The 27,530-nt window shown below is 50.1% G+C and overlaps 3 protein-coding genes across 10 annotated transcripts in view; 1 reads left to right on the top strand and 2 right to left on the bottom strand.

Annotated features, from left to right (window-relative positions):
- The window catches only part of SYTL4 (synaptotagmin like 4), a 35,438-nt gene extending 33,465 nt beyond the window's left edge, over positions 1 to 1,973 (bottom strand). For 2 of the 3 annotated variants that reach the window (XM_077826774.1, XM_077826777.1), the window contains exon 1: positions 1,846 to 1,965. The gene's annotated coding sequence lies outside the window, so the exon portion shown is untranslated. Of the gene's footprint in view, positions 1 to 1,845 lie in introns of all 3 variants that reach the window. The other variant, XM_077826776.1, reaches the window with a different exon arrangement.
- On the bottom strand, positions 83 to 9,061 carry TYW2 (tRNA wybutosine-synthesizing protein 2). 5 transcript variants are annotated; one of them, XR_013347149.1, is made up of 9 exons: positions 8,938 to 9,061; positions 7,665 to 7,749; positions 6,736 to 6,904; positions 5,370 to 5,568; positions 5,138 to 5,288; positions 4,900 to 5,009; positions 4,264 to 4,421; positions 1,846 to 2,637; positions 83 to 617 (listed from the first exon to the last, which is right to left on the bottom strand). XR_013347149.1 is itself a non-coding variant. In XM_077826780.1 (8 exons), the coding sequence occupies exons 1-8, from the start codon at positions 8,978 to 8,980 to the stop codon at positions 2,125 to 2,127; spliced, it is 1,428 nt and encodes a 475-aa protein (XP_077682906.1). In that variant the 5' UTR covers positions 8,981 to 9,061; the 3' UTR covers positions 83 to 2,124. The 5 variants fall into 5 exon arrangements, 4 of the variants coding, with proteins under 4 accessions (XP_077682906.1, XP_077682907.1, XP_077682909.1 ...); XM_077826780.1 differs by having other exon boundaries at positions 83 to 2,637; XM_077826781.1 differs by having other exon boundaries at positions 83 to 2,637; positions 4,264 to 4,403.
- CSTF2 (cleavage stimulation factor subunit 2) lies at positions 8,974 to 26,808 on the top strand. Of its 2 annotated transcripts, XM_077826778.1 has the most exons (15): positions 8,974 to 9,241; positions 12,512 to 12,590; positions 12,871 to 13,040; positions 14,739 to 14,875; positions 15,619 to 15,738; positions 15,877 to 16,032; positions 16,274 to 16,397; positions 16,709 to 16,771; positions 18,190 to 18,249; positions 18,972 to 19,113; positions 19,494 to 19,648; positions 20,014 to 20,291; positions 24,346 to 24,501; positions 24,935 to 25,060; positions 26,592 to 26,808. In XM_077826778.1, exons 1-14 carry the CDS (start codon positions 9,184 to 9,186, stop codon positions 25,055 to 25,057), a joined length of 1,821 nt encoding a protein of 606 aa, XP_077682904.1. In that variant the 5' UTR covers positions 8,974 to 9,183; the 3' UTR covers positions 25,058 to 25,060; positions 26,592 to 26,808. The 2 variants fall into 2 exon arrangements, with proteins under 2 accessions (XP_077682904.1, XP_077682905.1); XM_077826779.1 differs by lacking the exon at positions 18,190 to 18,249.
- Positions 26,809 to 27,530: the final 722 nt, after the last annotated feature.

Genomic DNA, 27,530 nt, shown 5'->3' with positions numbered 1-27,530 from the left:
TCATTTTTACAGTGCAAATATTTGTAATCAAAAATAAACACTTTGATTCCAATTACAACACAGAATACAATATATATGAAAATGTAGAAAAACATTCAAAATATTTAATAAATTTCAATTGGTATTCTATTGTTTAAGTGAGACTAAACCTGCGATTAATCGTGATTAATTTTTTTAATCGCGATTAATTTTTTTCGTTAATCGTGTGAGTTAACTGCGATTAATCAACAGCCCTAATCCAGAGCCTTTCACCTCTCAGTCACAGGCCTGACTGCAGCCTAGGTCAGTAGCAACTGGAAGAGAAATCCGGAGCCTTTCTCCTCTTAGTCACAAGCCTGACTGCAGCCTCGGTCAGCAGTAACTGGAAGTCATTGCGACTGCATGGCTGCTGAGCAGTAGGTTATGTGAAATCAATGTGGTGGTTCCAGTTCAGTTCCTAGTGAACAGGTGGCCCCTTTGAAAAGCCCAACATCCCAAATAGCTTCCTATTTGGCAGTTTCTATATCAAGGCCAAGGATTAAATGGGCAGCTACCCTCTTAGCATTAATCACTGGAGAGGAGGTGGCAATGAATGGTATTGAGAAGGCAGGTCAGGAGCTTTTCTTCACCCTCTCTCACTGTAGAAGAACAAGGGGACACAAAATGAAAGCAAAAGGTGGTGAATTAAAAACTGATAAAAAGGAAATACTTTTTCCACACCTTACACAATTCACCTGTGGAACTCACCGCCACAAGATCTCACTGACCTCAGCAAGGATTGGCATCACAAGTTAAAATGGTGAAGGTTACAAATAATGCAGAGGTTTGGAAGTGATTTAAGACCTCCTGCTTCAGGGCACAAACCAGCCTCTAACATACAGGGATTAGGAAGCAATTATTATTGTGGGCAGGATATTTCATAACTGGTTTCTGCAGGGTTTCTTGCACCCTCCTCCGAAGCAGCTTGCACTGGCCACTGTTAGAGATGGGAGACTACAATACACCACTGGCGTGACCCAGTTTGGCAGTTCCTATGTTCCATCCAGGGCAGGAGTGAGGCAGAATTGCTGGGTGGGGAAATCTTGCACCGACTCTGCACCTGTTCTGTGGGGAGAGGCTCTGGTCTCCAGGGATCTCAGTAGCACTTTCAGTAGCACAACATGCATTCATTTCTCGCTATTTTAAACAGAGACAGGCCAAAAATCCCAGGAAGTAGCAGAGGAACTGCTCGCCTGGGCTTCCTGAAACTTGTGGGCAAACATCATAGCAACTTCAGATCCAGGCTTGGAACAAAAGCATGAACAAGCCCGCTTAGATGCTAAGAAACGGGAAAGTTCATATCTGTTGTGATAAAGTACATAGGGCCCGATCCCACAACTGGCTCCACACTGAGCCCCACTTACATCAGTGGGGATCTGCCTGTACGGGGGCTCACTGCAAGATCAGGACTGTAGTGTGGTAATTAGGAATAGACCAGGACAGCAGTGGAGGGAGCAAGGTCAGCTCACAGGGACTGCACTACGTCCTGGAGCTCTTCACATGTCCACAACAAATGAATACCACGAGAAAAGCTCTCAGCGTTTTCTGATTAGATCACAAGGGCTCAGCCTAGGCCCTAGTGGTCACAGAGCCACAATCTGCCCACAGCCTGGCACCAGTGGCAGTCTCTGTGCAGGACTAGATGCTCTCTGGCTCAGCTGGTAAATCTGAACTCAAACATTCTGCTAAGTTTATATGCCCAGGTCTCTTGCTGGAATCAGTGGCGAGAACAGAGTTTGGAGCTGAGTGCTGGAGAACTCTGCCATCCCGCTGGGAAAAACAGCAAGACATGACCCATGCAGATAAAACTTACAACAAATGTTTTACCTGGTTGCAGGAAATGGAAATAGAGTGAAGATCACAAAGAGTAGGGAATGCACCAGCTGCAGGGAGCACCATGATGGTCAGGTCAAGCTCTTACACGCCAGTCTGGAGAGATGAGGGGTTCCAGGAGAGCAAAGGCAAAAACCAATGTCAGACTGAACCAGTTCACAGGGTGCCAGCTGGGAGCACTCAACTCTGTGTAGGCTTTGTGCACTTCTCAGGCTTGGGCCCGGAGTTCCCCCTGAGTGTTTGCTATCAGAGAGGGCGACATTCCTGGGGATCTCAAGGGTGCACTCCACTCTCCCCCTGTGAACTAAGAGAGGGGCGGCACTCCAGATCCAGGACTATGTGATACACATGGGGTGCGTAGGATTTCACTGGCTCAATGTGCAGAATGTTTGTCCTCCAAGGCTTCCCATGCAGCTGCTGAAGCAGAACCTTGATTTGCGCTCCTGTGGTCTCTGCCCACCTCTGCCACTCAGCCCTGGTCGCAGCTGCCTGGGTCTCCCTCCCAGAATCCATGATGTCAGCATCCTTTGGGCTCCTGCAGTTCCTTTGGCCCATTCTGTCCTCCTGCCTGTTGGATACAGCTTGCTCTGGACATTGCTGCAGCTGCTGCTCCTCCAAGTGGCCACTGTGCAAATGAGCCTTCGCTGGAAAGGACTCCACGTTCTGGTGGATGTGGAGAATGCCCCCTGTGCCCTTCCGCAAAAGCTGGCAGGCGATAGGCCAGCCCTCCTCTGAGCTGGGGAGCAGTCCCAGATTCACCCTGTTGGCCACGTCCTGCAGCTCTAGCTGGAAATGACACGGGGAGGTGAGGAGGATGGCATGGTGAAAGGACATACACCACAGAGGGCCCCATGTCAGGGAGGGGAAAATACACCAAGCAAGGCACTGCAGACCATGGAAAGTTTCTTTTTCCCTCAGGGGAATATAACAGTATATAAAGGTTGCCACAGCTCTGTCTCTTGCCATCTACCATAGGAAGGGGGTGGGTGAAAGTGGGCACTGCTCTCATGCTCTTACTGTGAGTTGAGAGTAATATATAAAGTTTTCACCAGAACCATGAAGCTCCACCACTGCCCTTGTACCTCCTCAGAGCCACCTCCAGCCCCTGTCCTACCTGAGAATTAACTAGCATCATTGCTTCTGTAGGCTGAGCTCATTGCACATGCTCCTTGCATCCCTCCATTTTCCTCTACAAGCTCCCTGTGTGCCACCTTCCCAGTCCCCTCTATTTCAGGGACTCCCTGCAACCCACCGCCATCTCCTCCCCCAAGTCCGGGGGCTCGGTGTGCCTCCCAGGTCCTTCTTTTCCCCCATTCCTGGGTCTCCCATTCTCCCCATGCCAGGGACTTGGTACCCCCCATGCCATCCTTCTCCTCCATTCCCAGGTCTCCCATGCGTGGGGCTAAGTGCCCCACATGCCCTCATTCTCCCCACCATTCTCATTTTGTTGTGTCATTCTGACACATTTTAAACTGTATTGAAAGGCTGCACAGAGGTGAGCTGAGGATACTGGCTGCCATCAAATGGCTCTTTGATCTACAGACAATTACATTGAGGCTGAGAATATTCCCTGAAATTTGAACTGCTTGGCTGCAGCATTCAAAAGTTATTGTGTTACGGACAGACAGAGAAAGGCATCAAGATGGATTGAAGGCTCCTTGTTTCAGGGACCATCTGTGTTTGTGCAGCAGTAGCACGTGGGGGCCCCAGTCCCTGGCTAGGGCTGCTAGGTACTAAGGTAACATAAATAATAATAACGAAGTTGAGTGTCAGGCCTGACGTGGCCAGAACAACTAGTAAGGATGTAGCGGGGTCTGATAACCAGAAGCAAGTGTCTGACATGTGAGAGTTATTTAGGACGCACATGGGGATGTCTCTGAGAGCAACAGGATGAGCTGGGCCTGCTGACTAACCAGACAGGAGTCCTGACAGGAAGACAGATCTACAGTTTCCTAAGGGAAGGGTGTGCAGTCCCATTGCTTGGGGCACTGAACACCGCCCTGGAACACACACTCCAAGCCCTCCAGGAGATGAGACCTATTAGGTCCTTCTCGTCTCTGAGCTCTAGAACTACCGAGTCAGTCTGACCAGACCTCAGTGCACCAGGTCCCTGTCTCCTACAGTGTGCAAACATAACAGAGCCCACCTCTCCCACACAGACCCTTTGGACCTTTGCTCCCATCTCTTGTACCATGGGGAAGAAACTCTGCCACATCAGAAAGAGGAGAGGATGGGGGGAGAAGAGCAGTTTCCTGGGAAAGGAATTCCTCTGACATCTAGAGCCGGCTTAGAGTTCAGAGGCACATCACCCCCCTTAGGGGGGTCTCAGCAGCATGGGCTGTACCCTTGGAATTCCCCTCCCTAAGACTCCATTGTGCCCCCTCAGCTGCAGAAGGGTTGCTCTCTGCTCACCTGCCTGTTATCCCCTTGGTGGATCTGACACCGATCCTGCACGCCATTCAGCTCAAGATTCTTTCTCAGGGCCTCCACAGCATGGGGATTCCACTCACAGGCATGGACAAAGGCAGCACCGGCGTGAACCAGATATGGCACTGTGAAATAGCCAATCCCTGAGGGCACAGGAGACAGACATCGCTGGCAGCACAGTCCCGAGGCATCCACAGTGCGAGAACAAAATGCTCAGGGTTAAGGCCTCATTCTCAGCAGCAGAGAACGACTGGATTGAGGCTGTTGGCAGAGCGTAGGGGGAGAGGGAGAAGGTTCCAGGGGCTGAAGCTGCTGTTAAGCACACAGCTCTGGCTACTGGACAGATACTACAGCAAGCATGGGGTGGAGGATGCCACTGGATGGATAGTGCTGAGCAAATAATGAACATTGGGATGAACTGAATTCTTGTGATCAACAGGGCAGTCTATGTTATCTGGGGCCGGGGGTGGTTCCAGACAGGAGGATGGGGAGCAGTAATCCACGGCCCACAGGCTCTGCGGTCAGAGCCCCAGCAAACTCCTCAGAATGACAGAGAGGAGCATGATTCCCAAGACTCAGAGGAGGAAGCCGGCCCTTTCCCATGGCCCCAGAGACAGTTACCTGCATAGAGATCCACTAGCACTTCCCCGGCACATGGCAGCGACGCCACCCGCAACTTCTCTGTGATGTTTCCAGGAGAGAACATGCACCTGGTCACATCGAACGTGTATCTGGGAAAACACCATAGGGCCAGTGAGAGCCACCAACATGGGGCTGGCCAGTGACCCCTTCCTAGGGGCCTCTTGGCTCGACAGCCCCTTCCTGCTTCTTCCGCCCCTACCCCATCCCCCCCTTCTACCTGATTCCATTGTCCACATGCTCCACCCAGCCATCCTGCCCCAGCAACAGGGTCACTGTGGGGGATCGTACCCCATCCGGTGATATTCGCCCTTGTTTGGCTATGCGTCGGGCACCCAGAGCAGAAGCAACTGTTTCCCAGAGCTCCAGTCCTGGAAGAGAGCCCCAAGCAGGTGGATTAGAGGAGGCTGGTTCAGTGCATCTTGGAAGACAGAGCCACAGGTCCCTCTTACCCAGTTCCTTCCACAATGCAGCCCTGAAGCTGTCCTTGCTCAGCAGGACGAGGTCTCCATGCTGCTGCCAGGAACGAGGGAGATCGTCCTCCAGCTCATCTGACCACCTGCCCCCAGAGTCTGACACTAAACACTGCAGCTCCCTGCACAGCTTCCGGGCGGGCGACTGGACTCGTGCTGCCTTCGAGGGAAGGGGGTTCTCGGAAAGAAACACAAAGGAAAAAACTGATGCTGAGATAGCGCAGGGAGGGAGAGAGCCTGTGACAGGATATGTGTGGGAGGAATCTCCCTACCACAGCTGCTGTGCTGGATCATTTCCCTTTACCTCCCCCAGGGACTGGAAAGTCCAGCTTGCCGGGTGTGATTCTTCCACCGTACTGGCTGCACTAACCCACAACAGACTGAAGGGGCTTCAGGACCCATGGCCACATCCACCATCTCCAGATAAAGTCCCTCAGGCTGGAGCAGCTACTGTTCTCTAAATAAAGGCAATGAGTTACCCATTGCACTGGCAGCTCCTGGAGACTGTGATGGGCCTGGGAACCCTGCAAGGAGGGCACAATCTCCTCCTTTTAAAGCAGAGAAATTTGTCTGCTTGTTTAATGCTGCAGGAATTTATTCCTTTTGGTGCTGGGTGTTTTCCGAGCCGGCTGTGGGGGAAGCACCTAGTAAGCCCTGTGCAAACAGACACGGGAAAGCAGCTAAAATGGAATATTACTGCTCCCTGCAATCCCATCTCCCACAGCACTAGAGTGAAAGTCTTTGCTCCATAAGTGACACATGAGGTCCCTGCCAAGGAGACCCTCAATTGAGACTTAGGAATTCAATCAAACCCTGCTAGGGAGGAGTAGAACTCAGGATTGCTGAACTCAGACAATCCCAGCACATGCTCCCAACCTCACAGGAAAAAGGGACCTGATCCTGAGGTTCCAGGTGCTTCCTGCAAGCTGCTGAACAGCCTCATCTCTCACTGATTTCCACAGGAATGGAGCACGCTCTGCAGCTGGCAGGACTGGGCTCTAAATAAAACACATAGGAACTGAATCAAACTATAAAGTGAAACTTGCTTTCTCTTCTACCTAGCCTCCACGCCCTCCAGAGCTCCCTGCCAGCGCCAGGCAAGGCTAAGATAGTCCCAGGGAATTTCAGTCAAATTCCCCTTAAGCTGATGGCAGAAGGGGTCAGGAAAGAATTTCACTGTCTTCAAGTGATGTATTGTACAAATGGCTACTGTGCATTATGGGAGGGGTTGGCATGCCAATGACCCCTGAGGACGCAGCCATTCGCAGAGACGGGATATGGGGCACAAGAGCCCGGCATGGTAAATCCTACCCGATTCTACTGTGGAAGCCAGTGCTTTACTGACCTGGATGCACGTCAGTGTGCATGTCGTCTCAGGGGGCAGGCTCTCCCGCAGCTCCTGCAGGTGCTGCTCAGTGAGTTTCTCTCCCAGCACAGGCAATGCCACTGTGCCATCCAGGAGCTTTTGCACACGATGGCAGACATCCAGAATCCTCTCTTTCTCCAAATACCCCCTGCAAGTCCAAGGATGTATTCAGGTATTTATTCATCTGACATTATACCCTCTAGGTTTTCTGCAACCCTCTCATGTAAGCCTGAGCAGAGCAATACTCTATACACATTGTTCAGTCCTGGTCTGATTAAATCACCATCTCCTGGAGTAACAAACTGCATGGTCTAGTGTCAGGAGAGCTGAATTTATTCCCAGCTCTGTGAACGACTCACTGAGTGACCTCTGGCAAGTCACTGCATCCCTCGGTGCCTCAGTGTCCCCTCTGTAAAATGGGGATGATATCTACCCACCTTTGTAAAGGCTTTGAGATGTCATTGCTGACTTGAGCAACCATAGTACAGGCAAGTGCCAGCTGTGCAAGCTCTGTATCTCATTTCTGACCTCTCATCACCCTGGCCTGACTATGAATGGGTACCGGCAATCATTCCAATTTATAGCATGTGCTAGTTTTGGGAAGTAGATCAATGCCCATTAAGGATTGGGCTGAGATCAACCAAATGGTCCATCATTTGTGAAAGTGAGAATTCCACTGCAGCCCCTAATGCTCTGAAGCTGGGGCTGTGTGTTGATATAAGCAGATTATTACTAGTAGTGAGGCACTAGTCTGGAACTATGAGTTCTGCTCCCACTCAAGCAAGCCCAGATCCACAGGATAGTTTTTTTTACTCTATTTTGCCATGTTAATGACCATGTGTTCAGCTCAATACAGGTACAACAATGTCTTTCAGCTTTCTCCCTCCATCTGCATGTCCATACTGCACCTGAACCGCTGGGCGAACTGTGACTTAGTAATAAGTACAGAGATGGGACCAGAATTCAAATTCTTTGCATCCATCTTGCCAGAACCTAAAAGAGAAGAAAACATCACCACCCAGTTGTCTGGCTTGGCAGTAGGCAAAGCTACTCAACCCATGGTTGGCAATTCCAGGGAGCTGCAGCCTGAATGTCTCTCAGCATCCAAAAACTTCTCCCCAAAAGGGTCACTGAAGATGCAAACTGCTGCAACCTATAGCCCTGATCTCTCTGCTAAGGATGCCAACAACAGGACCCGAGTGTGGTGTGGACACTTATATACTAGGAGATAGATCAAGAGCAACGAACTCATTCCACACAGGCTACCAAATAGCCATCAGATCCTGGTGACTTTTGATTACTATTGACATGGGCTGGATTTTTGCCTTTATGGAGGCAGAAGTCTCCATATCCCCATTATCAAAGCCCTGCATAGCATTGTATGCTCTAGGTGTGCACCTCAAAGCTGCGTCGCAGGAGAGCACCACACACCAGCAACCCAATCAGGGCTGTGGGCGCAGCTTTATTAACATGACCTACGCCAGAAATGCCCAGAAGTCTCCCTTTGGAAAATGGGAGGTGGCAGAGAGAAATGCTGCCTGTTAGCACTACAGCACCTCTTGATCTGGATTTCACAGCCCATGTGGTAACCGGACTGGGCTTTGATGGATGTGTGGCCGGTGAGGCTGCCACCTCTGTGAGTGTGCTTGAAGGGCAACGTGAGGATGCTTCATGGCCCTGGAAGTGCTTCGCGGGCCAGCGACTGGCCACCCTGTTACAAGTGGGACAATCTGCAGAATCCCAGGAGAAGTGGCAACCCTAGAGGCGCATTTCCTGCCTCCCTCGAGGGCACGGAGAGTAGCAGTGCCAGCAGGATTAAGCAGGAGCAGCCACGCCATTTATTTACAAATCACAGTGAATTCATCACCCTCTGCTCCAACCACCGCACAACATCCTTCGCATCCGCCCCAGCACAATCTCCTACCCTCCCCACCGCCACGAGCCGCTGGCTCCCGCCCCTGCGCCCCACCGCCAGGTGCCCCCTGCCGCCCACCCTCGTACCCCACGGCCACGCGCCCCCTTCCTCCTCCCCCTTACCCCACTGCCACGCGCCCCCCGCCCCCTCACTGCTTGGCTGCCCCGGCCCTTGGCTCTGGGCTGGACGCGGCTCCCTGCCCCGCGAGGGAGACTCCGAGGCACAGACGTGCGCGGAACTACAGGCGCGGGGTTAGTGTTTCCCACCGGAACGGAGTCGTTGCTGCTGGTCGGTGCTTGCCGCCGCCATCTTTTCTGTGGACCGGTCGCCTGGTTACGGCGGCAGAGCTCGCTCCTGCCAACGCCGCTAGACTCTGTCCGCTGTCCGGAAACACCCTGCAGCCTTGGCGGGGCTCGAGCGGAACGGAAGTGGCTGTGCTTGTTTCCAGCCGGAGCACGAGGGTGCCGGAAGCGGGGGGGGACTGGAAGCGCTGCAGCGGCGGTGGGTGAAGGATGGCGGGGCTGGCGGTGCGGGACCCCGCGGTGGATCGCTCGCTGCGCTCCGTGTTCGGTGAGGAGGAGCCTGGGAGAGAAACCCCCCGCCCCCGGGACAGAGACCCCAATACTCCCTCACCCAGATATGTCACGGGGGGCAGCGCCCGGGACCGCCACACCGGCTCCCTCCCTCCCCTGCCCGGCTCCTGGGACCCCTCGCCTCACCCGCGCTCTTATATCGGCTTCCCGGACCTCCCGCCCGAGATCCGCCCCCATCCCAACTCTCCCGCCTCCACTCCCCAGAGCACGGAATCCCCCCGGAGCCTCCCTCTGCCAGGTTCCCCCCTTCCCTGGTGCCCTCCCACCCCAACTAAGACCCACTGCTCTGGAACAGAGACCCGCCCCCCCCCCCCCCACACACACACCCCGGGCTTTCCCTCGACAGAGGCCTATAGAGTAGCCCTCCTACTCTGCTGGGTGCAGAGATCCCCTTCTCTGCCCCTTCCCCACAACCAGGGACGCTTCCACAGAGGCCCACACTCTCTTTCTCTGTGACATCACAGCAGCTTGCTGCAGTGATCATGGTGATGTCACAATGCTGGTGTCAGAAATGGACCCCCAGAAATAAACAATACCTATTTCTGAGCAGAATGAGTTCTCAATAAAACACTTCTCAAACCTATGTTTGTGCTATCCGTGACTCACCAAATACAGGCTGGAGAGAGATAATGCCCATAGCAATGTGATCTCCTGCCCCAAAGCCTTCCCTGGGGACTGTTGCAGTAGGTGGGAGTAGCACATAAGAGAACATTGCCTTGGGCATCACATGAAAACCTAGGGCAGGCAGTAAAAGGGAAATTAAGCACAGAGTGCAGCCTTGCAAAACAGACCTGAAAGTCTACCAGCTCAGAGACTAAAACTCACCTGTTCCTTTCTGTAAAGCTGACTTAGAAAGCTAGAGATGCTTTACTTACCCTGAGCAAGTGGTGACTAAAGTGTTGCAAGTGCTTAAAGACGCTAAAGTGTCTATGATGCTTTTTTCTGCTGTACTACCTCTTGTGTACAGCTGGTAAAAATTTTACGATGAAAAATGATAACCTTCTTATTCAGTTTCCAAGTTGTCTGCCTGGCAGGGAATTTGGGATCCCCTAAAAGCCAGGCAACCTAGCAGCCTGCCAGTTAGGCACACCAGGCAGCCAGCGATCCTAGGGAGCAAGGCAGGAATGTTTCATTGTTTCCAAAACCATTTTTGGGGAATTTCAGTTCTTGTGAAAAACTTCAAGATTTTGACTTTTTGTTTTGAATTGGAATGAAAAAAACTTGGAAACTCTTAATTTTTTTGTGGGATGGAATTTCCATATTCCAGACAGCTCTGTACTTATGCGTGTCACCTGCATGGTGATGTTTCATAAGCAGCCCTCTATTGTGGGGTTGGTACAGACTGTCTGTGGGTATTATATCAAACAGTGGTGTGTTTTTATTTGGTGTAGTGTATCCAGTTTGTATGGACCAAAGAGAGGCAAGGATGTTGATAAATTGGTATTGTATAAGCGGCTTATGCATATGGAAAGCTTTTAAAAGCTATGATTATTTAATCGGGACAAGGAAGAATTAGACATGACTAGAAGGGGTTAGTGAAAATTACAGTACCTCCTTTGTCTTTCCCAATGTAAAAGAATGGGTCACTCAAAGTCATAGCAGGTACTCTTGGAACAAACTAAAGAAAATGTCTTTCTGGTGCACAGAGTCAGCCTCTAGGATTTGCTGCTCCGGAGTGTCATAGAGTCACATTGTAGAGGGGTTTTAAAAGGGGCTGGATAATTGTAAGAGATATTGATTGTTATACAGGCTGAGATGAAGTAATCACATCACATACTTCAGGTCACAGAATAACTACCTGTAGGATTCCCCCTTCCCTCCCTCCAAGTGATGTGTAGAAGTGTGCAATCAGTCTGGTGTATAACAGGGTTCAGGAGTTGCATTCCTCCGAAGCATCAAGTACTGGCCAGTGATAGTGGAACTGATGGACCAGTGATCTGCTCCTCTATGAGAAATCCAATTTTTCTACTCACGGGGGGTGCAGGCTGTCTCTGAGCCTCTGCCATGTCATCCTCCTCAGAGCCTTTCTGTGTTTACATTCTTTGGACATTGATGTGATGAGTGGAGTTAAAAAGTATACACACCATTTATGACTATTCTGCACTGTTTAAGGGCCCGGGCCAAAGTCAATAGACATCAGTAGATTTTGGATTGGGCCCTGGATGCAGAGGCACCTTGGTGTGCTGTGGAAAATCATGGCACTGTCCCCTTCACCTTCCTCAGCATGGGCCCTTCATACTCCTCAGGCAAATGGAAATGGAGTTAAGGAGCCACCAAACCTGATTAAACCAAATATTCCACCAATATTTTCACTAAAACAGATAGGAAAAGAGTGACAGAAAAAACATGAAATGAGACCTGCCATCCCTCTAATAAAGGGTTAGGAAGGTGTCCCAGGCTCGCTGTAGTTCCTGTATTGTACATACCTATGTCCTGCACGATTGATACCAGCATGGTAGTAAAAGTGGGGAGAAAGCAGGAACTTGAGCCAGTATTGCTCCACTATTCTGTGGTTCACTGACCCAGTATGTGACCCACTCATCTGACAAATAAGGTCAGATCTTTTCACATGGTGATTTCTAACCTTTTCAGGCAGCTCTTCCTTTTTGGCCTTCAGCTGTACTAGCCAATGCCTGCTATCTCCCATTGGATTATGCACAGTCTAAACACTCATGGAGCTCTTGGACTGCTCCTAATCCAACTCTCATGAGCACTTTACGCTCCATGGTGGGTTAGGGCAGCGCAACTGAAAGGGAGGCAGGCAGCTTTGGCATTCTGGAGACTAGAGGCTTATTATTAAGCTTGGGGTGGGGAAGAGCCTGGTGGAATAGTCCACAAAATCCTGAAACATAAGTGGTGGTATCCAGCCCGTAATAGGGAACCATTATTTTAACAAACATTGACTTTATTATAACTGCCCACTTTCCTGCAATTCCTGACCTGTACCTGGGTTGAGGCACATTACCAGAGTCCTAAAATGTGCCCCAGCGTGGATTCCGTACCAGCAATGGGACACTGCACCAACATGAGTATCAGGAGGAATGGTATATACACAAAAGTCTGCAGCCCTGCAGTGGATTCCCAGAAACTTGTCTGTGTGTGTGTGTGTTCACACAGCCATCTCTGGGTTTTGCCATCCCTGGGTTCATTTTTGTTCTTTCCTGTCTTTCCATGGAAAAATGTTCATGCCTGTGTTTTTTCCTGATACTCGATGTCTGTACTAATACGTTGCTCCCCTCACCCATAGTGGGGAATATTCCATACGAAGCCACAGAGGAGCAGCTAAAGGACATTTTCTCAGAGGTCGGACCTGTCGTCAGTTTCAGGTGAGAACTGATTCTGTTTCTGACATCTCCCATAAAAAGACAGGTGATCTCAGCTATAGTCGATTCTGCACTCATCAGCACTCTAGCCACGAGCAGATGGGTCTCAGGCATACTTGGCAGACACAAGCTTTGAATGAGGTGGTCCTTCTTCCTGTTAGGGACTGAACGGAGGGTGTGGAGATGGTGTTACCAGTCTGGAAATGCTGTGGTATTGTGTAATAATCTCCCTGTGTTCCGTACTGCGTCTAATGCCTGTGATTCTTTCTGCTCTGCTATCCAGGTTGGTATATGACAGGGAGACAGGCAAACCAAAGGGATATGGCTTTTGTGAATACCAAGACCAGGAGACAGCGCTCAGCGCCATGCGGAACCTGAATGGGCGTGAGTTCAGCGGGAGGGCGTTGCGTGTGGACAACGCAGCCAGTGAGAAGAATAAGGAGGAGCTGAAGAGTGAGTCTGAACTTTGGGTTGAGGGGATTAATGCTACTATAATGTTTGGCCTACACAAGCCTTACAAATCTGTAACAAAAATCTACTAGCCAAGGCACAAAATCCAGTACAGTAACTCCTTGCTTAACGTTGTAGTTATGTTCCTGAAAAACGCGACTTTGAGCGAAACAATGTTAAGCGAATCCAATTTCCCCATAAGAATTAATGTAAATGGGGTGGGTGAGGGAGGGGGTTAGGTTCCAGGGAAATTTTTTTCACCAGACAAAAGACTATATTATATATATGTATACACAATATAAGTTTTAAACAAACAATTTAATACTGTACACAGCAATGATGATTGTGAAGCTTGGTTGAGGTGGTGGAGTCAGAGGGTGAAATATTTCCCGGGGAATGCCGTACTGCTGAATGAGGAACTAGAACTCAGCTGAGCCCTCAAGGGTTAACACATTGTTGTTAATGTAGCCTTATACTCTTCAAGGCAGCATGAATAGAGGGCGGGAAGACAGCATGGCAGACAGAGGCACACACTGTGTGTGTGTGTGTGAGAGAGAGAGACACACGCACTGCCCCTTTAAGTACACTGACCCAGATCAGGACCCAGCTTCTGCCTGCAAGTTCCCTCCATCCTGAGCCCTGTCATGTCCCACCCCCTGCTCTATGGAGATAGGGTAAGCGGGTGGCAGGAACAGGGGGGAGGGGGACACCCTGATATTAGCGTCCCCCGTCCCCCCCCCACGCAAGCAGGAGGCTCCTGGGAGCAGCTCCAAGGCAGAGGGCAGGAGCAGCACATGGCAGTGGGGGGAGGGACAGCTGAATTGCGGGCAGTTGATAGCCTGCTGGGCCGCTGCCGCACAGGGAAGTAAGGGGAGCAGGGAGCTGATGGGGGGGCTGCCAGTCCACCTTGGTTCCAAGCCCCCACCAGCTAGCTGCAAAGGGCTCTTTCTGCAAGCAGTGGACAAAGCAGGCAGCTGCCAAACAATGTTATAAGGGAGCATTGCGTTACTTTAAATGACCATGTTCCCTAATTGATCAGCAACGAAACAACGTTAACCAGGATGACTTTAAGTGAGGAGTTACTGTACCCCCACCCGAATCGGGGTGAGGTTGACAGTGAAAAGCTCACAGATAGGTGATGTGCTGCAGGTAAGATAGCAAGTAGAAGTTTTCAGGGGGATTGTAATTTCCTTGACCAGACAAACCCCTACCCTTACCTGTTTTTTGTGACTAGTGAAGCTCCACATTTGACAAAGAGGTGTATGAAGAATGGCCACATTATTGTGACATGTATGGTCCTAGCTCATGTAGCTCGTGTAGGAGACTGTATTACAGATCTGTGTGAAACAATCTTTCTAATGGCACAGCCCTCAACTCCTAATTGACTTAGTAGGAATTCTGGGCATGTTTGGAGCCCAGACTTTTAGTCTGACCCATATACTCTCCAACTGCAAAATGGTGCTCCTGAATCTGTGTTTCAAAAGTACATTTCCCTCCCTCCTGCTTGTAAAGATGCAGCTGTGACTACATCATCCTTGACTTACTGGCCTTTCAGCTGAAGGGGTCAGTGTGAGAAAGCACCAGCAATTGTGCTGGCGATTCCTGTGATGTGAAACGAGACCGAGACCAGCAGCTTAGGGTTCCCAGGACACTTGTGTGTTTAACCTTTCCTCTTTGTCTTCCCGTCTCTATCCCTGCCAGGCCTGGGCACAGGTGCCCCTATCATAGAGTCACCATATGGAGACCCTATAAATCCTGAAGACGCCCCTGAGTCTATCAGCAGGGCAGTTGCCAGCCTGCCACCTGAGCAGATGTTTGAGCTGATGAAGCAGATGAAGGTGAGTGGGAGCGAAGTGGCTGGACCAAGTCACAAGCTTGCAACCGTGGTTGTACAGTGCAGAGTAACCACACCCCCATCACACGAGCAACCGGGCAGCAGCAGTTCCTCACTCACAACTCTGTGACATTGTCTCTCCTGTTAATGCCTCGTATGTGCCACTGCTGCTGCAGAGTAGAATGGTCCGGAGGGTTAATCAGTATCTTGGGTGCTGCCATGAGGAATATAAGCAAGTTGGACGAGGACGTGAGCCGGTCTAACAGCAGGACTCGCTGTTGTGGACAGTGAAAAGCAGGCAGGGACTTTGGGGGAACCACAGCTGCTCTGGGGCGGGGAGGTGGGTTATTTGTGTCCTACTGCCCTGTTAGCACTCCTGTGGTTTGGCTAATACTGTGGACCCTGGAGAAGAGGAGATGATCATGGACAATAGGATGCGGATCAGACACATTTTTATGAGCAGCCTGAGCTCTGTGATTTCATTATTAGCTGCCCTGTGTTTCAGACAGTCCACATTATGGGTTTCTCAGGTGCATTGTTGGTTGTTTTATTAACCATGCCAGCACTGTGTAACGTACCAGGCAAACGAAGCAAAACGCTCCTGCCCTTTGAGATGTTGCCATTCCTGCATTTCCAGGAACATCGCTGCCCCCATGGGATTGCAGCAACAGTTATCAGTGAAGGTCTTAATACTGCGCAGCAGCAGCGAGGCCCATTGAGAGCTCTGATCAGTGTGTTGCTCTTTAGTTGTGTGTGCAGAACAGCCCTCAGGAGGCACGGAACATGCTGCTCCAGAACCCTCAGCTGGCATATGCCCTGCTGCAGGCCCAAGTGGTGATGAGGATCGTCGATCCAGAGATTGCTCTGGTATGTATGATCCTGCTCCTCAGTCTGGGATCGATGGGGGCACTTGTCTGGAGAGTTGGGGCTGTGGGTGGATTCCAGGAATGGCCGTTTCTAGTTGGTGCATGCACAACTTCTCTCTCCTCCTGCTTCTGCCCTTAGAAAATTCTGCATCGTCAGACCAGTGTTCCACCTCTGATTCCAGGCAACCCACAGCCAGTTCCTGGGCCTGGACCCGGGCCCGGGCCCGGGCCTGGACCAGGTCCTAATGCACAGATGAACCAGCAGAATCCCCCATCGTCCCAGCCACAGCCCATAGTAAGAATTTGTTTGTTCAACCCACATTATTGAGATGGACATTAAGGGTGTGACGTCTCCGTGTGGAGGATGTAGGTGTGTGTTGTTGAGAAGGGCTCTCAGTGTGAAATCCTGGTGTGTGGGGGAGTGTTGTGTGTACATGTTGGTGAGGAGGGGTTCTCCGCCTGCAACCCTGGTGCAGGGGACAATGCTTGTGTCTGTTGGTGAGGAGGGTTCTCACTGCGATTTCTTCCCTCTACAGGGTGGCATGCATGTAAATGGAGCTCCTCCTCTGATGCAGCCTCCTATGCAGGGTGGAGTGCCAGCCCCAGGACAGATGCCAGCCTCCGTAGCCGGCCCAGGCCCCGGCCCCTTGGCTCCTGGAGGTGAGCTCTTTGAGCATGTCTGAACTGTAAAACTGCCCAGAGCTTCTGCAGGGACAACATACCCCATGAGTGCGGGGGTCTTGCAGGTTTTTAAGAGGGGCAGTTGCACATATGGAAGATTTGAAGCCTAGGGAGTAACTCTTGGGTTAGCCAACTGGACGGGGTCACTCTGTCTCTACAGCCTGTTAGGCCAGGTGGAAATCTGTCTGTCGGTGGCAAGGTGGGGCATCTTTATAGGAGCAGAATAGTGAGGGCTGTGGGAACAGATAATCTGAAAGAGGGGTTGTGAGTTCTCTGCTCTTCCCTCCCAGGTGGAATGCAGCCTCAGGTCGGGATGCCAGGAGGTGGACCAGTGCCCTTGGAACGTGGACAAGGTAAACCAGATGTCAGTTAATCTATGTTTGATGCAACGTGTCATAGGGATCCCTACTTCCAGGCCAGGACGTTGAGACGTTCAAGGCCACGTGCCAGGGGAGTTGTTGACAGATCAGGGAATCCCCCCCCCAAGCTAACTGAATGTGTAAAAGTTTTCTCAGCCTGTCTGAGAGTCTGTGTGCACCTGTCCTTCTGTCTGAGTGTGTGTATAGTGAGCAGGGAGAGTGAGGCCTTCTCCAGTAACTCTCTTTCTGGTACTTAGCATGTCCAGGTGTGGGCGAGCCAGCCTGTTGCCTGCTATTGGTTACTGTTGAGTCTCCTGTGCTTTCTTTTGTTTGTCCAGGAGAGGGAGCAATAGCTTTTCTTTTGCACAGAATAGTGACGTGTGTAGAGTGATGATCAAAGCAGAGAGTGTTTCTATGGAGATGTTTTGCGTAGTCCTCCCTCCATATGTGGAAGGCTGTACACCAGTGTCTTGGAATGATATTTAATGCAGTTAGACAGTTAAAGTTGGGGCATCTTATTGTCCAGTGGCCCCAGTTTATCACAACAAAGGGATCCCTGTTCTTTCATATTGTGGGATGTGAGGGAAGTAAATATCCTCCCTCAATCTTCTAGCAGAACATGGTAAATTCCTTTTGGGATCTCATATTTTTACATACCTTAAAAGCAGCTGAATCTGAGAGAGGCCTGTGATTTCACCTTTGGATCCTCCTCCCCCATGAACAGCCCCAGTGCCTCCCTGCTGCTCAGAGCTTTGCCAAGAAGCAGCCACGTGAAATAGATACAATTCTTAGCAGCTTCCCTGCTGTCTGCAGGGCTTTGAATAGCAGTGATGAAACTGAACCAGATTTTTGTTAATTTCTGTGTCTGCTTGGGGAAGCTCTGAGCAGAAACAGTGGAGCTGTCTCTGTGCACTCAGGCACAATCTGACCCCCTCATGCTGCCACCCACTTACAGAAGGTTATTCTGAAACTGTAAGGCCCACAAATTTAATATATTTTAAATTAAAGTGTAAATGCAACAGAACTTGATGGTGTAGGTCCCCGTCCCCTGTGTGCCGCCCCCCACCCACACACAGTGACCAGGCAAAATAGTGCCTACGGGAGTGGATTTTTCAAGCCATGCAGAAGAGGCCATCCTCGTCACAGGACTGGCATTGGATGGTCTCCGTCCAGTGTCATTATTGGGAAGATCTGATAAAGCCAGGCCTGAAAGATTGGTAGCATCTCTTTAAAATATGCAGTCTGATTCTGTGGGAGCCTGCCTTATGAGGAATGAGCTCACTCCATCGAGGGAAAGGAGTTTGTGCAGCACCGGTGGGTCTATAGGCAGGCCTGTCTGTGAGTCTGTGTGTGCGCGGGCGCGCGCTATTTATGTGTCTGCTCTTTTCCCTCTTTTCCTGCTGCTCACCCAGGAAACCTGCAGCTCTCGCCCGTGGGACCTGCCAGGCCTGCATCTATCGAGCGAGTTCAAGGTATCCATGACAGCTGCCAGCTCCCTTTGTCACGGGGCTCAGTGTGGAATGCATGGAAAAAGCCTGGACTTCAGCACTAGGGTTCCCTTCACTTGGGGCCGTGGGACTGCTCTGTGTAGTCTGCCCAGTGTGGAAGTGAGCACTTGTCAAAGGCAGAGCTGCCCCCTGGTGTAGGAGGAGAGACTAGGCTAGAGTTCTTCATAGAGGGGTAGGAGATTAACCCAGTACATGAGGAAACAGACGGGAGAGAGGAGGCTCATGCTCGGCTTTTGGACCTTATGGAAGTGGGATGACTGGGTTTGATCTGGGCTGTTTAGGCTCACAGCTGACCTTGTGACTCACGCTGGATGTGACCAGACTTGTTGGTAGTTATTGTGATCTTGGTTCTCGACTTTTGTCAACAAGCCACAGCAGTCGCTGTGGGGGATAGGAAGGGCTGAACTTAGCACTGAGGGCACCCGCTTCTGTGAGCTGCGGTGTTGTCTGTGGGAAGACTTCCTTCCTGTTTGTGGTGCATCACTTCCAGCCATATCATGGACAGCAGTGTGGACTCTGTCCAAAGCCAGTGTGTCTGTGAGCTACAGGGAGCACTGAGGATGGGGTTCAGTTGCATCTCACTGCCAGGGGCAACAGGAGTGGTGCTGTCTCACAGGAGGACTTTGGTGTGATTGTTCTTGCCAGTGCTTGACCTCAGTAATTTCCCTTGCTTGCCTCCCTGGCAGTGCCCATGCCAGACCCGAGGGCCCCTATGCAGCGTGGACCATTACCTGCTAGCGGCCCACCTCCCCGGGGCCTTCTGGGAGATGCTCCAAATGACCCACGTGGAGGGACCCTGCTCTCAGTCACTGGAGAAGTAGAGCCCAGGTGAGTGGTAGTAATTCATCCTCTGGTCCAGTCTGAGCCTTTGAGGCTCTGACTCCCTGCCTCTTGTGGTCAGAGTGATGGTTAAGTGGTACTACCTGCCGGGTGAACTGCTGAGTCCCATGCTGGCTTCTCAGAGTGGTGTGTGCTGGTGATCCAGGTACACACAGCTGTGCAACGGGAAGGGAAGATGGTATTTGTGGCCACTCAGACTGGGCGAGGTAGAAACATTAGCATCCATTCCTATGTACCAAACTCCACCACTTTCTGTGCACCCGGCTTTGTGCTGTGGTCAAAATACTGCACCTGCTCGGTGCCAAGCTTGTGTCTGATTCACACTCTCACCTTTCTCCTTCTGCTCTGTTTTTCCCCTCTCTCTACAGAGGTTACCTTGGGCCACCCCACCAAGGTCCACCCATGCACCATATGCCCGGCCATGACAATCGTGGTCCACCCCCACATGAAATGAGGGGAGGACCAATGGGAGAACCCAGGCCACTGATGGGAGAACCTAGAGGGCCTTTGATGGATGCTCGAGGTGAGAGGCCATAAATGAAACGTGAAATGACCAAGAGAGGAGCCGGTTATCCAGGGATGTGAGGAAAACGTGAAGGTGGGACAGTTCAGCAGTGAAGTGAGATGCAGGGAAAGTTACACAGGATTGGAGGGAGACACTGGCAGGAGGGAGAGGTGTAGTTACACAGGGCAAGGAGAGGAGAAGTTCAGATTTGTCATTTACCAAAAGCAGGTGCCATTCACACACCATCCCTGACCTGTCTTGGTTTTCTGCCAGTCATTAAACCAAAGGAGGCTTAACTTTCAAAAGTGGGTGTGTGTCCCCAATGTTCTCCCACACAGAATTCCCTTCCAGTGGTTTGCTTATGGCATGTTTTTTCTCTGCAGGTGGAAGAGATCCCAGGGGCATGGAGCCGAGAGGGATGGAGCCGAGGGGCATGGAGCCGAGGGGCATGGAGCCCAGGGGCATGGAGCCCAGGGGCATGGAGCCGAGAGGCATGGAGCCCAGGGGCATGGAGCCCAGGGGCATGGAGCCGAGAGGCATGGAGCCCAGGGGCATGGAGCCCAGGGGCCCTGGCCCCAACCCAAGGGGCCCAATGCCTGGTGGAATTCAAGGACCTGGGCCACTTAACTTGGGAGCAAGTGGCCCTCAGGGACCTAGACAGGTACACACAGCGTCTTCTTCTCTAGTCTTAATCTGATAGATAACAACAAGCACTTAGTGGCAGGGTTCTAGGTGATGTCAATTCTTTAACAGCCTGCATCCCGCTTGTAATGCTAACCAACTGACCAGGCCTACCAGCAAACCTCAGGGAATTGATAGCATTCCCCCTCCCAAGGGATCCTAGGTCAGGGCATCCCCTGCTAGCTAGCACCATGGTATTACCATGTGGGCTGCAGGGACCTGGGGCTGCTGGCTCTTGTCCTAGCGATGACATGTGCCAACCTGCATCAGTCTCTTGACCTCTCTTGTGTGGGACTCCTAATACATATAAGTGAGGTTTGGAAAAAGCGTAGGGACCTCCAGGCTACCTCTGCTCCGCCGGCCTCTTCCTATGACTTACCCTCCCCCCTGCCAGGCCTAACCACAGTGCACTGGGTAGGGAGGCATGTTTTCCATTTTCCTCTTCTTGCTCTGCCCCTTCCATGTTTCCAGCTCTGCTAGCTTGAGAGAGCCAAGACATTTCTGCAGGGAGCAACACCTCTGGGGAGCAGGCCAGCTCGCCTGCACTCCTCAGGCAATAGCAAGTGCCTCACAGTTGTTGACAGGTTTCTCCTCAAATCCCTGCTGTGAGGTAGGGGAATGCAGTCCCATTCCACAAAGAGAATTGAGGCACAGGGAGACTAAGGGCCAGATTTTAGAGGTGTTTAGGTCCTATTGATTTCAGTGGGAGTTAGGTGCCTAAAGACCTGTACAAGTTAAAAAGTGACAAGATTTTAAAGTGCTTTTTTCAGATGCTAGAAGTCATAATAATAATATGGAGGAACTAGAGTGCCTCATATTAAATGAGGATATTGATACAATAGGCATCACAGAAACATGGAATGACGATAATCAATGGGACATAGTAATACCAGGGTACAAAATATGTCGGAAGGACAGAATAGGTCGTGCTGGTGGGGGAGTGGCACTATATGTGAAAGAAAGCGTAGAATCAAATGAAGTAAAAATCTTAAATGAACCAAACTTTACCATAGAATCTCAGTGGATAGTAATTCCGTGCTCTAATAATGAGAATATAGCATTAGGGATATACTACCAACCACCTGACCAGGATGATGGTATGACTGTGAAATTCTCAGGGAGATTAGAGAGGCTATAAAAATAAAAAACTCAGTAATAACAATGGGAGATTTCAGCTATCCCCATATTGACTGGGTACATGTCACCTCAGGACGGGATGCAGAGATAAGGTTTCTTGACAGTTTAAGTCACTGCTTCTTGGAGCAGCTAGTCCTGGAACCCACAAGAAGAGACGCAATTCTCGATTTAGTCCTAAGTAGAGCATAGGATTTGGTCCAAGAGGTGAATATAGCTGGACCATTTGGTAATAGTGACCATAATATAATTAAATTTAAAAATAAAAATAAAAAATCCCTGTGGTGGGGAAAACACTACAGCAGCCCAACACTGTAGCATTTAATTTCAGAAAGCGGGAATATTCAAAAATGAGGAAGTTAGTTAAACAGAAATTAAAAGGTACAGTGCCAAAAGTGAAATCTCTGCAAGCTGCTTGGAAACTTTTTAAAGACACCATAATAGAGGCTCAACTTAAACGTGTACCTCAAAGTAACATAGAGGACCAAAAAAACGACACCGTGGCTAAACAACAAAGTAAAATAGGCAGTGAGAGGCAAAAAGGCATCCTTTAAAAAGTGGAAGTTAAATCCTGGTGAGGAAAATAGAAAGGAGCACAAATGCTGGCAAATGAAGTGTAAAAATATTATTAGGAAGGCCAAAAAAGAATTTGAAGAACAGCTAGCCAAAGACTCAAAAAGTAATAGCAAAACATTGTTTAAGTACATTAGAAGCAGGAAGCCTGATAAACAACCAGTGGGGCCACTGGACGATTGAGATGCTAACGGAGCACTCAAGGATGATAAGGCCATTGTGGAGAAACAAAATTAATTTTTTGCTTAGGTCTTCACAGCTGAGGATGTGAGGGAGATTCCCAAACCTGAGCCGTTCTTTTTAGGTGACAAATCTGAGGAACTGTCCCAGATTGAGGTGTCTTTTGGGGAGGTTTTGGAACAAACTGATAAACTAAACAGTAATACGTCACCAGAACCAGATGGTAGTCACCCAAGAGTTCTGAAGGAACTCAAATGTGAAATTGCAGAACAACTAACTATAATTTGTTAACCTATCATTTAAATCAGCTTCTGTACCAATTGACTGTAGGATAGCTAATGTGATGCCAATTTTTAAAAAAGGGCTCCAGAGGTGACCCTAGCAATTATAGGCCGGTAAGCCTGACTTCAGTACCAGGCAAACTGGTTGAAACTATAGTAAAGAACAAAATTGTCAGACACATAAATGAACATAATTTATTGGGGAAGAGTCAACATGGTTTTTGTAAAGGGAAATCATGCCTCACCAATCTACTAGAATTCTTTGAGGGGACCAACACACATGTGGACAAGGGGATCCAGTGGATATAGTGTACTTAGTTTTTCAGAAAGCCTTGACAAGGTCCCTCACCAAAGGCTTTTAAGCAAAGTAAGCTGTCATGGGATAAGAGGGAAGGTCCTCTTACGGATTGGTAACTGGTTAAAAGATAAGAAACAAAGGGTAGGAATAAATTATCAGTTTTCAGAATGGAGAGAGGTAAATAGTGGTGTCCCCCAGAGGTCTGTACTAAGACCAGTCCTATTCAACTTATTCACAAATGATCTGGAAAAGGGGGTAAACAATGAGGTGGCAAAATTTGCAGATGATACAAAATTACTAAAGATAGTTAAGTACCAGGCAGACTGTGAAGAGCTACAAAAGGATCTCTCAAAACTGGATGACTGGGCAACAAAATGGCAAATGAAATTCAATGTTGATAAATGCTGGGGTCTAAATTAGCTGTTACCACTCAAGAAAGAGATCTTGGAGTCATTGTGGATAGATCTCTGAAAACATTCACTCAGTGTGCAGCAGCAGTCAAAAAAGCAAACAGAATGCTGGGCATCATTAAGAAAGGGATAGATAATAAGATAGAAAATATCATATTGCCTCTATATAAATGCATGATACGCCCACATCTTGACTACTGCGTGCAGATGTGGTGGCCCCATCTCAGAAAAGTTATATTGGAATTGGAAAATGTTCAGAAAAGGGTAACAAAAATTATTAGGGGCGTGGAATGGCTGCCGTATGAGGAGAGATTAATAAGACTGGGACTTTTCAGCTAGGAAAAGAAATGACTACGGGTATATATGATAGAGGTCTAGCAAAGTGTTATTTACTCCACATAACACAAGAACTAGGGGTCACCAAATGAAATTAATAGGCAGCAGGTTTAAAACAAACTAAAGGAAGTATTTTTTTACACAAGGCACAATCAACTAGTGGAACTCCTTGCCAGAGGATGTTGTGAAGGCCAGGACTATAACGGTTCAAAAAAGAACTAGATAAGTTCATGGAGGATAGGTCCATCAATGGCTATTAGCCAGGATGGGCAGGGATAGTGTCCCAAGCCTCTGTTTGTCAGAAGCTAGGAATGGGCGACAGGGGATGGATCACTTGATGACTACCTGTTCTGTTCATTCTGTCTGGGGGACCTGGCATTGGCCATTGTCGGAAGACAGGCTACTGGGCTAGATGGACCTTTGGTCTGACCCAGTATGGTCATTCTTATGTTCAAGTCTGGCCCTAAATGACTTGCCTAAGATCACAAGGGTGTGGTGACAGAGCTCGGAACTGAACTGAACCACCCTTAGTTCAATCCAGGGTGTTAGCCACAAGGCCGGTCTTCCTCCGGCCTTCTGCTGTTGTTGCCGGGGTTACATGGACTAAGGTCTCTTGAATTTGGGGGGCCTATTTCCTTGTTCCTCATGGCACCCCACTTTCAGCCCCCATCTGGGCATAGGTATCAGTCTTTCGTGGTGCCAGGGACTTGTTACCTGCTTTACATTCTAGTGGGTGCATTGTGCTTTCCATGATTGTTCAGACTATTCACAGTTCTACAAGAGCAGAGGGGCCGAGTTCATCCCATCTCTTTTTGTCCATAGGTTCCCAACATGCCAGGGGCAGGCATACAAGGAGGTGGCATGCCAGGGGCAGGCATACAAGCAGGAGGCATGCCAGGGGCGGTGGTACAAGGAGCTGGCCAGCCAGGTGGCTTTAGCCCTGGGCAGAACCAGGTCACCCCCCAAGATCACGAGAAGGTGAGTGAACAAAGGGCAACTCAGGGTTTGGAGGGAGGGGATGGAGGCTGGATACCCTATTGCTGTGGGAATGAACTCAGCGCTCCTTCTCTCTGGCACAGCAAGAGTCTCCAGCGTCTTGTAGTTTCTGTGCTGGGGCCAAGTCAGCCTGGGGAGTTAATGCTCCTGCAGCTTTCCAGGAGAATGTTCATAAGCAGCAGCAAGGCGGGTGGTTTGAAACTTTTCCTGTGGGTGTGGCCAGTGAGCCAGGTCCTTTCAATTGATGAGAGTTTATACTGCTCCTGCTCTTTGCCTTCGTCCTGTCTTCTCCTTCCCTCCCTTCAGCAGCCTGGTCTCTGGATAACTTCCTCTTTTCTGTAACCCTTTGCTGCGCCCTTCCTCCTGGGAAATTGCTCTTGCACATGGTGTTGCAGATCCTCCCCTCTCTCCACAGGCTGCCCTGATCATGCAGGTTCTCCAGCTAACTGCAGACCAGATCGCCATGCTGCCTCCAGAGCAAAGGCAAAGCATCCTTATCCTAAAGGAGCAGATCCAGAAATCCACTGGGGCTCCATAACAGGTGAGATGGGGTGGAGGCCGCATTACTACAGCCAGGGAGGGGCGAGGCTGAAGCCAGAAAGGCAATGGGACAGCTTATATGAACTAAGGGGGTGGGGGGAAGTATGGAGCGCAGTGTGGAATGGAGAAGACCCCCTAACGATGCCATTGAATTTGATGCCCTATGGCCTGCCCTGGTTAGGTACCACATGTTCTCCCATGCGTTGTAGCAGTGGTTCTCAACCAGGGGTACCCAGAGGTCTTCCGGGAGTACATCAACTCATCTAGGTATTTGCCTGCTTTTACAACAGGTTACATTATAAGCACTAGCAAAGTCAGTACAAACTAAAATTTCATTCAGTGACTTGTTTATAGTGTTCTATACACGGAAATGTAAGTACAGTATTTATACTCCAATTGGTCTATAATTATATGGTAAAAATGAGAAAGTGAGCAATTTTTCAGTACTAGTATGCTGTGACACTTGTATTCGTATGTCTGATTTTGTAAGCAAGTAGTTTTAAAGTGAGGTGAAACTTGGGGTATGCACGACAAATCAGACTCCTGCCAGGGGTACAGTAGTCTGGAAAGGTTAAGAGCCACTGCATTATAGGGTTGCCTAGTTAGGTGTGTTGTAGGGAGGGTCACTCCTCTCTCTGATGCATCTCCAGTGATTTCTGTGTCAGGCAGGTACCGGGCTAGGGCTGGTCTGTTTCCGTGTGGCCAGCCTTGTGGCACTGTAGCTAATCCAGCCCTGACCTTACAGCTTCCACAATAAACACGCATACTCCTGTAAGCGAGAGATGGGGCATGGCCTCGCTTTGCCTCTGACTCACTGTATGACCTGGGGCCAGTCACATCATGCTCTGTGCCTTAGTTTCCTCTCTGTAAAGCAGGGTGCTAGTTACACCCCCCTAGTATCACCCAATGAAGGCTGGTAGCAGGTGAAGCTGGAAGCTACTGTCAGCATACTGGATATGCTGACTCTCAGGTAGCCCTGTGCTCTTTCGCTCTCCCCGCAGTTCTTTGGGCCTCCCCAGACAGGCCAGGCTCAGTTTGGCCATTACAGCTCTAGGGGACGGGCCCCAGTTAATCCTGCCCAGGGAAGTATATGGGCTTCACTCCTTGCTTGTGGCGGGAGGGGAGGCTCAGAGTGCTCCTGCAGCTGTTGGGTGGGAGGCACGCTTCTGTGTTGCATATCATATGGGAGGCTGAGGGCTAGACCAGGCAGTGGGATACGTGTGTGCATTGTTGACCTGTATTCAGCTGTCCCGGAGAGAGCAGCAACAGTGGCCAGTGGTGCCCAGCAAAACCCTGCGTCTGCAGCCACTGCGCTAAATTTCTTTAAAGGAGGGGCATCTTCTTTCACAAGGCTGTGGAAATGCAGGAGGGTTGGTCCTTGAGGAGCTGCCCTTTGTGGTGTGGGAAATTCCCATGGGCTGGGCCAAGGCCTTTAAGGACACACTCCGTTATTTCTCCTGGGAATCCAGAATGGCCTGGTGCCCTCTTGTGCACTCCCCTCAAGCATCCCTCTTTATTTTTGCATGGTTTAGAAGACACTTGGTGACCCTGGCAGCAACCCTGAAGATCCAGACCTGTGGGATGGAGGAGGCACCCAAGGCAGCAGCTTCACCTCATCACCATCTGACCTGGTGCAGCCATCAGGGGAAGGGTGCCCCCTTCTTCCCACTCAGCATAACCCCCGTACTTTTCATTCTGTGTTTTGTGTGTGTTTTACAGTATTTGAAATAAACTTGGAGGAGGATTTGAGTACAGGCCACAGCTCTACCTGAAACTGCCTCCAACAGGCACCTCTCTCTGTGCCTGACTCAGAAACACTAGAGATGGCATAGGCCTCTGGGTCGCTTGTGTGAGCCCTTCACCTGACCAGGCATGATGGCCTCTCTCCAGTATAGTCAGGGAATTCCTTCATCTGCTGCAGCGTGTCCCGGCTCCAGGATTGATCATTAGTCACTTGGTTCCTGCAGACACTGAGCTCCATGTTTCCCAGCCTTGTTCCCTTAACCACACAGGAGGTTTCTTACAGGCTGATCTGTGCTCAACATGTCTCTTCCTAAAGGGGATGAAGGGGGAAAGAGATGGCCCCTCTAGGCAGCTTGTTGCTATTTGCTGAACAGATGAGATGCTGCTGTTATTACTTGCAGTTTCTGGCAGGAGATACTCAGTAAACTGGCGTGTCTGGAGAAGGCTGGTGCACTGAAATGGTAATTTGGGGAGTGTGACCATGGTCAGTTAGGCCAGCCTGACCCCTGTGGTGGGACAAAGAGCTGGGTCTGTATTATGTTTGCTCTACTGAGTTTCATACATGTGCCCTTTGAGGAGTGAAAGGGGCAAGAGGTGAAGATGTCCTGTTACCAAGAATGTCTCAGTTGATCTGGAGACCTTGCCAGGCACCAACTGGCCCCATTGAGAATGCCCACATCTGTGTCATTTTTCTTTCATTAACAACTGCGTGAGCTCGCTCCATCAGT

This window comes from Eretmochelys imbricata, chromosome 9, assembly GCF_965152235.1.
Source record: "Eretmochelys imbricata isolate rEreImb1 chromosome 9, rEreImb1.hap1, whole genome shotgun sequence".
NCBI lineage: Eukaryota > Metazoa > Chordata > Testudines > Cheloniidae > Eretmochelys > Eretmochelys imbricata.
This window is presented reverse-complemented; position numbering and strand designations above follow the sequence as displayed.